At 34.4% G+C, this 14,104-nt stretch overlaps 1 protein-coding gene across 14 annotated transcripts in view; it reads left to right on the forward strand.

The window, feature by feature from the left end:
- The window catches only part of LOC149417633 (uncharacterized), a 143,188-nt gene extending 129,490 nt beyond the window's left edge, over positions 1-13,698 (forward strand). For all 14 annotated transcript variants that reach the window (XM_089640461.1, XM_089640470.1, XM_089640464.1 and 11 more), the window contains 7 exons: positions 2,466-2,616; positions 3,380-3,469; positions 4,555-4,641; positions 7,461-7,654; positions 9,522-9,683; positions 10,983-11,132; positions 11,633-13,698. In XM_089640461.1, the coding sequence (XP_089496587.1) occupies positions 2,466-2,616; positions 3,380-3,469; positions 4,555-4,641; positions 7,461-7,654; positions 9,522-9,683; positions 10,983-11,132; positions 11,633-11,813 (1,015 nt within the window). In that variant the 3' untranslated portion in view covers positions 11,814-13,698. The remainder of the gene's footprint in view (positions 1-2,465; positions 2,617-3,379; positions 3,470-4,554; positions 4,642-7,460; positions 7,655-9,521; positions 9,684-10,982; positions 11,133-11,632) is intronic.
- The last annotated feature ends 406 nt before the right edge of the window (positions 13,699-14,104 follow it).

Here is a 14,104-nt window from a genome sequence, read left to right on the forward strand (position 1 = left end):
TTGAGCCGTTGTTCAATTGAGCCGTGGTTCCATTGAGCCGTGGTTCCATTGAGCCGTGGTTCCATTGAGCCGTGATTCAATTGAGCTGTCGTAAAATTGAGCCATCGTTCAATTGAGCCGTCGTTCCATTGAGCCGTCGTTCAATTGAGCCGTCGTTCAATTCAGCCGTCGTTCAATTCAGCCGTCGTTCAATTGAGCCGTCGTTTAATTGACCCGTCGTTCAATTGAGCCGTCGTTCAATTGAGCCGTCGTTCAATTGAGCCGTCGTTCAATTGAGCCGTCGTTCAATTGAGCCGTCGTTCAATTGAGCCGTCGTTCAATTGACCCGTCGTTCAATTGACTCGTCGTTCAATTGACCCGTCGTTCAATTGAGCCATCGTACAATTGAGCCGTCGTTCAATTGAGCCGTCGTTCAATTGAGCCGTCGTTCAATTGACCCGTCGTTCAATTGACTCGTCGTTCAATTGACCCGTCGTTCAATTGACCCATCGTTCAATTGAGCCGTCGTTCAATTGAGCCGTCGTTCAATTGAGCCGTCGTTCAATTGAGCCGTCGTTCAATTGAGCCGTCGTTCAATTGAGCCGTCGTTCAATTGAGCCGTCGTTCAATTGAGCCGTCGTTCAATTGAGCCGTCGTTCAATTGAGCCGTCGTTCAATTGAGCCGTCGTTCAATTGAGCCGAGATTCAATTGAGCCGAGATTCAATTGAGTCGTCGTTCAAATGAGTTGACTGTTTGAGCCGGTAGCGTGTCTCCCACTAAAATGAGTCATGATCCATCTCTATTTTCAACTGTTGCAATTCTGTCTTCATTAATCACTAAAAGTAATGTGTTTAATTTATTTATCTATAAAACTTTACTTTGAAGAATCCACCCAATAAAGTCACAATCCAGTGGTGGCACGCGATTGGTAGAAAAATATTTTATCACACTAAATTATGTTAAATGAACGCACCGGAATATCCCAGCTTGTATTAGAATTTGACATAATTATGGCTGAAATTACGAAATAATACATTCTTTTTACATGTACCTGAAAACATGGATTAGGTAATCTAACTGATATTGAATTTATCAGTTCGAGATTGCTTCATTTTATCAGGCTATCCTATAATCATAACACATTATTTTTATATTTATTGTCAAATGGGAGAGCGTCCACCATAGACAAATAATTTGTGTTATTATTGGAAAATGTATTGCAAAAGTATTTAAAATATTTAAACAAATTGAGTGAACTGAACCAAAATTATGATACTTTTACTAATGCCTTCTTTATCATGGTGGTATGGCAAATCAATTTATTTATTTTTTACTATGAATTAACAGTATGTACGCTCTGGATTTTAGGATTAAGAAATTTTTACAGAAAAATATATTTTGTGACACAAACAATATGGTCATAATAATTATGTGTGATAATGTCGTGTAATTAAATAATTGTTTTGAAAATTTGAGTTATTCATCACATCAATACTAGCAAATAAGGATCGAAAATCTTGTTCAATGTTTTTATATCTGCTATCAGACTAGACCTATTATATCAGATTATCTTTTCTGCAAAAAAAAAACATACATCTCACTTCTTCTTTTCTCAAAGGTTATTGAACTGTCTTCTTAATTTATTATATTTTATATGGCCAAATATGTTTTTATTTTTTGAAAATGAGGCGACACGTGGCTTGCAACAATACGGTTCCATCTGAAACAACATTCCTCCTAGATAATGAGCTCTAAAGAGAGCTCCATTACAGCTCAGAATAGTGTTATGTGTCAGATGATACCTTGTTGTTGTAAGGGGTCGATATATTACTTATCCTTTTCACATCGGCCATTAACCTCTGGATCACCGAACTTGTGCGACCTAATACCTCCATGGTGCACGGCCCCAAAGATTTTGCGCGGCTCGCCATGCGCCAGCGGATACTATTGTACTATGTGATAATATGTGTAATATGTGTAAATTGTACTATCTTACAAATAATTTTGTTTATACATTTATAAAAATAGTAGGTGTATAATCTACTACATATAAGCATTTAAAATGCATGCTATTAAAAATATATAAGAAAATATTCTTGAACTTTTATTATATTTTCCATAAGTGATTTCACAATGAAAAATAAAGAAAATACACACAAAGTTCACCAACTGCATGCGGGTGCGTTGAAGAATGACACAGTTGTGACTTATTTATAAATGGTTGCTCTTTACAAAACGAAAAGCAAGAACTCTTATCTCATTGTTTATATTGTTGAATTGATTTAATTGAATAAGATTTATTTTAGTAAGCTATGAACTTTTTTTACGTTGCCAATCCCATGAAAAGAAAGTATGTCAGCGTTCAACTGGTAAAATATTTCGTAACCGAAAGGATATGCCGGTGAATAAGCTGTTAGTACATAGGCATTTTTCATTATACATACTAATAAAATCACCAATCTAATAGAGTATCTTTTCTTTGCAGTACAATGTCCTCCGTTGACCAGAGCATGAGTGCTCTCTCCTTGCAATCGCAGGGCGCCCAGCAGCACAGTGCCGCCAACTGCAGCACCCCTCCCAGTGTGGCCAGCAATGTGCTCAACGTCACCAGCCAGCCTACTGAGAAACCTACCCAGGTAATAGACACACACATTCATCCTTTGCACTACAATGTCCTTTGTTGACCAGAACCTAAGTGCTCTCTCTCGCTCTCTCTTTAGTATGTTGTAAGAATTCTGAGAAATGAGTGCCTTCTGCCCACAACCTTTATTCTGTATATCGGAAAGGCGACGATAGGTTAAATGGTAAATCCACATTCGTATACAAGTTGAAATCGAACCTGCAACCTTCCAGTAAGATCAACATCAAATACCTAGAAGCATATCGAGCAAATTCAAGTCATGATCGGCAAAGATCTGCACTATTTTATCTATTCTTACGGGGTGTTGAATTATTTCATAAGCCATTCCTTGATTTGCTGGCTCTATAAATAACATTGTTTTTAACACCACTTTATTGTGTATATTTTCAATATATAAAACCTTTTATATATTGAAATGAATTGTTAGGTTTTATATATTGAAAATATACACAATAAAGTGGTGTTAAAAACAATGTTATGTTATTATAATTATGTAAACCCACGAAGTGTTTGCTGCTTGTGAAAATTTTATAAATTCTTTCTTATTCAATTATTGCTAAGTTTTTAGTTAAAACAATAAGGATAATGTTGTGTCTGTGAGCAAGTCACCTTAAGTCAGCTCTTTTATTAAAAAGTTTCTTTCTTTTAAAATTTTTCCATTTACAATTCAACATCTATCAACCTAACCTAACCTAAATTATAAAAATCATCATCATTAAATTATAATTTTCTCACCCATGTTGTTTATTTGATTCCAGGTGGTGACTCCTGCTATCAGCACGAGACAACAGCAGCAGTACCTTCCTTCCACACCACTCTCATCTAAAAACCCTCAAACCCCAGCAAAGGTCAGTATTAATATTCACGGACAAGCATTTTCAAAAGATTTGTTTGCCTTTTCAAAATTGATTTCAACATCATTGTTAGAAATGGAATGTTTTTATTAACATTTACATAGAGATTCCTGAACTAAATTAAAATTTAATGTCTTGATCATTTTGGAATACTTTTACTTAAGTCCATTTAAAAAAATATTTAGACAGTTAACTGCTTTTTCGTAGGTAGATTTTTATAAAACATTTATTTTGCCTTCAATTATCTCCTATGGTTTTTATTACATCTGTATTCTTAAAACATAACTTTAATTTTTTACTTCATTCTAATTTAATCTGGTTAGGTATCAAAATTTACTAATAATAACAATTATTGTTAAAATTCAGATTTTAACTTTTAATATCAAATGGTAAGATGTGTAACAGAATATTCTTAACTTATAATGTGTGGTTTTGTTTTAAACATAACTCAAAACTAATTAATTTGACATTAAATTATTGAGGTTTGGTGTTCTTCAAAACAATGGTACTGGTTTGTTCTAGCGAGTTCATTGATTTCAAATACAATTATCAGCATTTAGCCTATTGGATATAGCTTGGTTATGGTTTATATCCTCGATTCCCAAACGTTACTTATTAATTGAAGGTTGAAATCAGTAAAGTTTGCTAGAATGGTATCAAATCAATGAATATTATTTATTTTATTTCAGCCTTCAATTGGCACTATTGTTTTATTTTATTTTTTTACCTTTCTACCCTTGCCCGATTGTCAAATTTGACTATTTTGCAAAATTATCAAAAAGACATGATTTTCAAAGTTTCCACCTTTGTATAGGTCAGTGTGTTTCGAATGGGTCAATAGATATTGTTCTGCAAGTTGTCTATACTTGTTTCAAATGGGCGAAAGAATATTGATTTGAAAGTCCCCAACATTTGTATCGAATGGGTCAAAAGGGTATTGTTTTGAAAGTTATCTGCACATCATGAATGTCTCAAAAGGATGTGGTGTCACCAGTGCAGGAATCCCACATCGATACTTTTGTACAGAATCTTTCCACACGCGGCGCACTATACTGTGAGGGTGCTTGTGTCTTTTTCAGTCGGTCACTTCGGCACTGGCTGCGATAGACAGGCTCATCAGCCTGGGAGGAACCCCGCCACCACCCCCTGTAGTCGTACAGCCCAAGGTAAACAAACTTCACAAACACCCCAAGAGGGGATATCTCTACATTGCCAACCAACCAACCACCCGCTCTATATCTCTCTCTCTCTCTCTTTTGCCTTGCCTCATTGTGCCAAGGTGTATGTGTACGTTACTAATGGGAAATGGATCATCTTACTAACACTCGCACATCATGGGTTAATCATAGATAATATTTATCTCTGAAAAAGTTTGTAGGTCCTTTGATCTAGGTTATAATATTTTAAATGCAGATAATTTTTTCAGCTAGTCTGTTGCAAGGACAGTGTCAGCCATGACGAAACCTCTGCCAGTAAATTTTATTGAATCACCAATCTTTTTATATTTAAAAAAATAGATAAATGGTTGAACATTGAAATCTCTGTCACCCTAACTTTTGGCAGCAACGCCAGGATTATTAATAGGCATTTTCATGATGGTAGCAATTCTGTTGAATTCGATAAAGTATGTTTATCAAATCATCTTCACAATTTGATATTATGTACTAGCTGTACCCCGCCACTCTTTGCTGTGGCTCAGTATGTCTGTGCAGATAGTGAAACAATAGCGCCTGTTGCTTTTACGTCCAACAGATGGCGCTGTTTAAAAAAAAAACTTTTTACCCATCACAGGTGTCATCTATATAATATATAAAAACACACTCATATTCGAATGCAACATTGTGTCAAAATTTAAAAGCAATTGGTGAAGAACTTTAGGAGATTTGAGATTTTGAACGAACTATAGAGTAGAAAAGTGCTGACATATTTAATAAAATTTGAAACCCCTTTTTTTTCAAGAGATTGATTAAAACATTTCAAAATAAATAGATATTTTATTAAAATATTATTTCATCTTTGCTTAATTTAAATTTTGTTGAAAAGTTTATTTTTTATCTTTAATAAATTCAAACTTTGCATCGGAAATCTTGCGTCACTAATAATTAGTTATTTTGTTAATAATTAATTTTATTTATGATAGTCAGCCACCCTTACATGTAATTATTACATAGTGTTATGTAATACACATAGTCAACGCTTTCAGCTGTTCAAAATTCATAATTTTCCCCATTTTTGCTTTTGCTTAATTTCAAAATCCTGCTTGATTGTATAAATTTAGTTATGTACCAAAAATGCATGAAATATGTAGGTACTTCATTGGATATTGTAAATATATTTATAAAATATATGTTATGCTTCTAAAATATATGTTTGTAAAAATATTGACTGTGAAATGGAAGATTTTTCAAAGGATGTTCTTGTAAAATGGTAAAAAACATTATGCATGTGGATGTGGTTGGTATGAGGAAATATGTGAATCCTTCGCTTAGTATATTGTATTATAATGCTATGAAATTCATGTTGGGATATCATAAATCATTGTGTGAGCGTGCTCGTCATTTCATCACAAATTTAGTAAAATCCAACTACTTATTGGATGGCCTATAAATTGTAGAAGTTAAATTATTTGCAATTAAAAGTAAACCCTGAAACAGGCACATTTTAGAAAACTATCATATTTGTGAATATTGAGTAAATGAAAGCTTCCTCGTTCATCCATTTGCTAATTGTTTATTATGGTAGTGTTGATTTTATATTTGTTTTTGTTTTGACCTACATATTGTCAAATGTCATCATTCTTCACAGCACAATTTTACAAAATTGCTTTTAATAAAGGCACCGCTGATAGACGCATTGTAACCTCTCCCTCTTTCTCATAAACAATGCATGTAACAGAAAGAGAGGTTACAATGTAGCCCTCAGTGCGCAGGACCGTAACAGAATTATTATTATTAATTTTTTGATTTTTTATATTAACTCCACACAGGAGGCCCTGAAGAAAATAATTTCCCTCAGGGCCTATGTCATCTTTGGGGATGCTGTGTGGAGGGTCTTTTTGTTGAGAGGAAGGAGTGAACATGGGTCTTGAAGAGTCCCATGTTGAAGGAGGGAGGAAACACAGAGGCCGGCAGTTCGTTCCACAGCCGAGCTGTTGAAAGAACGAATCGTAGAAGCGACCCGTTCCTTCAGTTTATTTCCTTCAGTGTGCTTAATTTTTTTCGGAATCTACTTCTTAAGATTTCGAAAGATCCCCTAATACACATTGGGCCAACATTGGCTGCAATCTGCCAATGTGAGAGAGCTGTTGACGGGTTGGTGCCAAGATCCTTTGATGTGTGCACGAAAAAACGTCAATAATTGTGTTGGCCGGCCAATGCGTGCACCGGCAGTAAACGCCAATTGGTCCGGTACACGTTAAGCCAATGCGCTGACAGCATAAGAGTGTAACATTTAAATTAAATTCATACAGCAATTTGGTTAGAAGAAACTCGACACAAACACAAGTCTATTTTGTTCCATTGCAAGTGAAAATATTATGGAAAATGATTTTTTTAAAAATTTTGTTAAAAATTAAAAAAAAAAAAAAATATTAAACCAATATGGCCTATGGAAGATTTACATATCAATAAGTATATCCTTAGATATATATCCATACATAACATTTCAAAAGCTTTAAAAAAATGATCTAACAATTACATCAACAAGCCTTTTTTATCAATATCATTCACTTGAAGTCAGTAGTTTATTTTAAAAACATTACAAAAATGTCCACTTTAGCGCATTTTTAAATACATTTGTAAAGGAGAATTACATAAACATAAAAAGTTAGTATCAACTGTACCAGTTATAACTGAGTTTGTCTTTAGTCTTCATTGATGCTAAATACGTCAATATCTGAATTGATTCTGTTCAACGGCAAGATTGCTGATCATTCAAGTCTTTTAGTTCCGTTAAGTGTAAATATGAATGAAAAGTATAATTCCAGGAACCAGACATGGATCCCCGACTGATGGCAGAACTGCAGTCAGTTCGAGAGCTGTTCAGCCACCAGGAGGAGGAGCTGCGGCACACCAATGAGAGCATGTCCGCTCTGCAGAAGCAGCTCAACGACGCCATCGCCCGGGAGCAGGCTCTCATCGACAGGGTCAACGAAAAAAATAGGGACCATCGCCAGATGGAGTGAGTATTATTATTTTTTTACTAAATTAATGATACACAGAGTAAAGAAATATACTGTGATGAACTAAAAGGTGTGGGGAACAAACATATGAGCAGGGCGGCAGCGGTGGTCGTGGGCATCTAAAAAATTGATGTCCTCAAAACCTCAAAACACATTAAACTTTACTAAATAAGTTTATACAGTAGAACCTCGTTAATTCGAAATCCATTGCACACCAAAAATGAAGTTTTGAATTAACAAATTCCCACGTAATTTGATATTTTATGAAATTGCCACAATGTTTTGCGTTTTCCGTCAGTTACAGAAAACGTAAATATTGTAACCCTGCCATAATTTTTCATGTTTGCCCGAACATTTCGACAGTCCTGAAGAACAATGTAGGATGTGCAAATTTGTAGTTTTGCAGTAGAGCTGTTTAAAGTTTCATTTCTGCATTTTGACTGTTTTTGAGATTAAGAAATATAGTGTTGTTTGATATCTTAACATTAACTCCCTATTTATTTAATTGGAGATATATAAATGATCAAAAATGGTAAAAATGCAATGGTAAAGAAACATTAAACAGCTACTGTAAAACTACAAATTTGCACATCCGACATAGTTTTCCGGCACCGTCGATTCGGTTCTATGTTTGTGGTAATATTGCCGCTGGAGATGCAGCTTAAAATACACTTTAATGTGTAATCTGCCTGCAATATTAAAATTTCAATGTCTCTAAACTTGTGGACTTTTGCATGACTTTTTCATATTTGGAGTGTCATAGTCCCACTGGCTCCTGATTCTTTCCTAATTAATATCCTTAACCCTATTACTGTTGAAAATGATGTGGCCTGAATGATAACGACAACTATGTAATGGCTATGTACAACATAAATTGGAAACAATGTTTTCCGTGTGTTAGCCAATTTTGTAAAATGCTGCTTTGTATTTAACTGTGGTATAAAACATTAATTTCAACATTATAATAATTGTTGTTGCAAATATATATATGAAGATTCAAGCACGGAAAAGACTAAGGGCCTTACTAATAAACAACCATTAAGGAATCAGTAAGGCTACGTCCGCACAGACAGGCGGCTTGCTTAGCGCCTAGAGTCTAGTGGCTTGCGTTCTAGCTACTTGCTGGGATACACGGTGGCCGCATTGAAGGTGGTTTGCGTGGTGGGTCGCTAGGTGTCTTGGTCATTTGCTTGTCGTCACGTTGACGAGATGTCACTTTCAAAAATAGCTCTAAAACTGCTACTTACAGAAAATTCATCTTTAAAATATACCATTTCACGACCTTATCCATCACGTTGGGTTCATGACATAAATAAGTCACGGTCAAGTCATGGGGAGTTTAATGTTCTGTTTAAACAATTCAGTTCAAACAGTCCAGTCCAGAGAATCATTTGATCTACTTCTTAGTATACATAATCCAACGCCATAACATTTTTTTTTTTTTTTAAGACAACTACATTTTTTATGGAGTTCATTAGCTGGATTCTACAGAGGTTCTCTTTTAAAAACAGATGCAATTAATATTTCGTCCATTTTTCTCTTCAAAAATGCCTCGCCTCTTGTGACAAAAAACCAACACGTTCGTTCACTTCGATACACGCAAAGCGACTAGCATGCAACTAGCTAGGCGCCAAGCGCGCAGTGCGGCCAGTCTCATTCTAGAACGTTTGTTTTACTAAGCTACTCGCTAGGTAACTCGCTAGACTCGAGGCGCTAAGCAAGCCGCCTGTCTGTGCGGACGTGGCCTAAGGGTGTTAGTAAGGGGATCTATAATTTATTAGGCTGTACATTTTGATTGAAATGCCTTGTAACATTGAAAACAATATTAAAGTTATAAAACTAATAAATCATTAACTATTTTTTCAGTATGGTGATGGAAGAGTATGAGCGTACCATGTCTCAGTTCATTGGTGACCGAGAGAGCGAGAAAAGACAGTGGGGAGAGGAGAGGGCGGCCCTGATCAGGGAAAGAGACGAGGCCAATTCTCACCTCGCCAACATGGAACATTCCTTCAATGACATTCATGCGTAAGTTCAACAACAATTAACTCAATATTCTATTTGAACTTCATAATTTTTTTTTAATATTAATGATTTTTCAATGTTTTTCTGAAGTTCTTGATATATAAAAATAATAATTTAGTGGTACATTGTTAAAGAAGTAAAATTTGTTAAAGAAATTATAAAATAGTAAATGACAACAATATTTATTTATGATGTTTGTGTGTCATTATAGCCTTCTTGTAACTAAATTCCATGCAGTTGAACACATGTACCATCTCTGAGAAAGTATTGCCAACTGCATGCAATCTAGGTACAAGCGAGCATCTAAAAGACTCTGTCCTGATATTGTTGCCAAAGCATGTCAAAAAACTAACTGAAATAATTATTTCATTTAAAAAAAACATTATTTTTTCCTGTACAGGACTTTAATTTATTTACTCAAAAACGAAAGCTCTCATCAAAAAAGTATGGTTCCAAATCAACTGTAAATGTGATGTAAATTCACCAGTTTCCCGCTTGTACTACGGGTTTCCGGACGCCGTGTATAATTGGTCAAAATAATAACGCCATCATCTATATAAATAAAAATGTTAATGTTCCTTTGTTCAAAATCTTAAATCTCCGTAACATCTTCACTGAAAATTTGACAGAATGTTGCATTCGAATATGTGTGTTTTTATATACCTATTTTATGTAGATGTTACCTGTGAGAGGTAAAAACATGCTTTTTTGAAGAACAGCATAATCTGTTGGACAAACATGCTTTTTTTTAATAAAACAGTGCCATCTTTTGGAAGTAAAACTAACACACGCTATTGTTTTTCTATCTACACAGAAGATTGAGCTACAGCCACGCTTGGCGGGGTACAGCTAGTAACTATGTAATTTTTGAGGACAGATGAATAGATTAAGTTTGAAACAATAAGTTTATGAAAAACAAATTGTCTCCATTTAGCATTATTGTCTTTAGTAAGGTTGACTGAATTATTGAAAATGAAATGTTTCTTTGCTTCCTATTTTCAGTAATTTCAAAATTACGATAATTCATTATTGTTGTAATGCACAGAATAAAGAAGAAAACTAGAAGTTCCTTCCATATAAATTTAAATGAAAACAAAGGTTCCATTTAGTCCAATAGCCCTGCGCTCTGTCTCACTTACTACTTGTAGCACTACATCCCATTTGAATTTCATAAACACAGTATTGTATTGGAAATGTAAGCCTCGGTTGGTCAAATATTGAGATCATGAAACACGCCCACAAGGCATTTCTTGTTTATTCTATGTTGTAACGGAATAATAAAATAGTGTATTGTGTTTGCAGCAAATACGAGCGCTGCAAGCAGCTGGTGCAGGGGTACAAGAACAACGAAGAGGGCCTCAAGGAAGAGGCGCGACTCAATGATGAGGCCACCAAAAAGCAGGCCGAGAGATACGAGCAACTGCGCCAGCACGCCATGAGCCAATTAGAGACGTGAGTTATATACTTTTCATTCTTTGTCCAGTAAGCCTGTCTTCCCACGGGCTCGGTAATGGTAAGGAATTGATAAAAAAAAACAAGGACCCTGCGTAGAAAAATAATGTTCACCACGGTTGTCAGCGCAGCCATTGTGGGACTTTTCTGTGCAGGGTCTCCAATTTTAATCCTTACTTTTACCGAGCCAGTAGGACGACGGGCTAAGCTTTGACTCTTCTCTTTATTTTTTTTTTGGGTAATTATGTACGAATATGCATGTAATTATCGCGGTCTAATTCTAACTCTTTAGTGGTGATTATTGGCAAATATCAAATAGTACCAAAGACATAAGCCATCAAAAAGTTGATATTTGCGACGGGCAAAGAGTAAAGAAGTAAAACATTTTCTGTATTTGGCCCAACAGAGACATCCATTTATATCTACATATTTTCGATCTGTTTGTTTGGATGTAGTAAACAGTCTTTTTGAAATGTTTAATAATATAATATTATTTTCAGAGCCAATGCCGAGATTGAAAGCCTGAAGAAATCCAGCTCCTCCGAAGTTATCAAACTGCAAGCCATGCTGAAGAAGTCGGACATCCAAGTGGCCTCGTTGCAGGAGTCACTTTTACAAAAGGTCAAGGATATCGAAGACTTGACGGCCATCTGTGATGACCTCATCCAGAAGGTTGGCTAGGCCTTCCCTGACGGCAAAGTCTGTTTGGTTTAACTGTCAATCAAAAGATGTCACTGTCTGTCTGGCTAGATTATCAACAGACGTATTTGTCTGTTTAGCTAGGATGTCAACAGATGGCATATTTTGGTTGACTGAACCGTCAACAGATTGTGTCTTCTTGGAAATTGACTGGTGTGGACATTGTTTCAGTGAAAAAGACAGTTCATATTGATTCGTATCACCGTGAGGGTGAATAATAATAATTATTATATGTTATTTTGCAAAATCAGTTTTGACCGGCTTTATTTATTCGAAAGATAGATTCTTTTCGTTATGTTTACGTGGTTTTATCTTGTGAACATATATGTATTTGGTATTATTATAAACTTGATGTTTACTTATTATTTTATTATGTATGAGAGATTAACCGTGATATAGAATACACAATTCAATCAAAAAGGAAGTTAGGTCAATTTTCTAACATTTAACCATTGAAAAGCAATATGTGCATTTGTCATTTGTTTCGATGTCGAATTTGACGTCAATTGACTATTTAAAGCAGTGTTTCTATCAAGGTTTTTTGTGGTGGCCAGGCCAAACTTGTGAATTGTATGTCATTCAGTGGAGATAAACATTTGAGAAGCTTTATCGTGACAACATGCCATGGAGTGAAAGTTATATTTTTGATGTAAATTGTAAAATAGTTATCGTTGATTTCTTAATCCACTTTGTGGCTGACTGCCTTATTGTTGACCCAAGGAAAGGGAGAGTATGTAAAATTAAAAAAAAATGCTAACTAAGTCTTCTTGGATTTTTCCACTCCCTTCCTCACTTTAGGCGTCACAGTATAGCTGATGTTCTGAAAGCTTAAAAAAATACTTCATTTAATTTCTACTTAACCTCATTACTAATTTTGAAAAATAAATTGATAGGTTTGGTAATGAAAATAATTTTCATAAAATTAATTTCAAGCATCAATACGCATTATTAGTGCTTGTTGATAAAAAAAAAAGTTTTATTTCTTTCTTTGTAATCGTTAATAACATAAAAGATATAACATATTTTATACTAGATTATATACTCACATCCTAAGAAAAAAACCTTCAATTGAACCTGAAGCTAATAATATATTAAAATTGGTGTCATCAATATTACAGTAAAATTACTAGTAAAATAATGATATTCGATTTATTTAATGATGATTGTTTACGTATAACTAAAAATACGTCATGTTTTTTTTGTTTTGGAGTCTGATTGACTTGCATGTAAATAGTGGTTTGCCGATCCATTTTGTATTTTAGTAATATTTTTTTACCAGATTGTGAAGAAAAGAGCAGAAAAAGGGTGGGAAAAAAAAAACTGAAGTTTGATTGAATTTTTTTTTTATACGGTGGCAAGTCTAACAGAAGTCTGTAGGATTATGGATGTAAGAGAGAAAAGAATATGTACGTTATTATATTTTTCGTACTCCTTTTACTAATTGAACTTGTAAATTGCTTAGTGCCTGTACATTCCATATTGTTGGCTGCATCTAGATTTGCTGCAGTCACTCATGGTTTTATCATTTTCACCGCTTAACGCAGACAGTCATCAATTGCTTATTGTATCTTCATCAGAATGTTATTAATTTGTCTGAATAAACCAACAGTCGAGCGGAATTATTGTTGTGAATGTTAAATATGATTATATTTTCATAACCCGAGAACTATCCTGAAATATATTGTTAAACTGATGATGACCTAACCTTTGGATGGTTATAATAGTATGTCTAACGTGAACACATTCATAATTAGTTGGCCTATTTTTATATTATTTTGTTGCCATATAATATGGTAAGATCAAATTGTGTAGCATAGCACACCCGTCTGAAATAAATACATATAAAATAAATACTTTTTTTAAATAATGTCATGTTTCATTTTAACACTGCCTAGAACTGATATAAAAATGTTCTAACATTTTGAGTGTTTACAAAACTCTATCAATGAAGAAAATTCAAACGGCATTCACATTAAAAGTGTTTGAAATGTCATGCCTGCTTGCATATTTACCACAACCATAAAATGCCGAAGTAGTAAATTTTCTAAAATAACACCCTGAATTAGTACAAAGTATTTTTTAATGAAAAACTTATGTTTGACAATGAGCATTTCACCAACAAATGTAGATATAATATATCTCGAAGCCATCTAGTGGGAAATTCAGAACTAACAAAGCCTTTCCTACAAAAATAAATTTGGCTGTTTACAGTGGAAAAAAATACTATAAGCAGTAATTGTCGATTGAAGTACTTGTACATATTGAATTATTTG

The sequence above is a fragment of the Hesperophylax consimilis genome, chromosome 15, assembly GCF_061612785.1.
Source record: "Hesperophylax consimilis isolate HC1 chromosome 15, BYU_Hcon_1.0, whole genome shotgun sequence".
Lineage (NCBI taxonomy): Eukaryota > Metazoa > Arthropoda > Insecta > Trichoptera > Limnephilidae > Hesperophylax > Hesperophylax consimilis.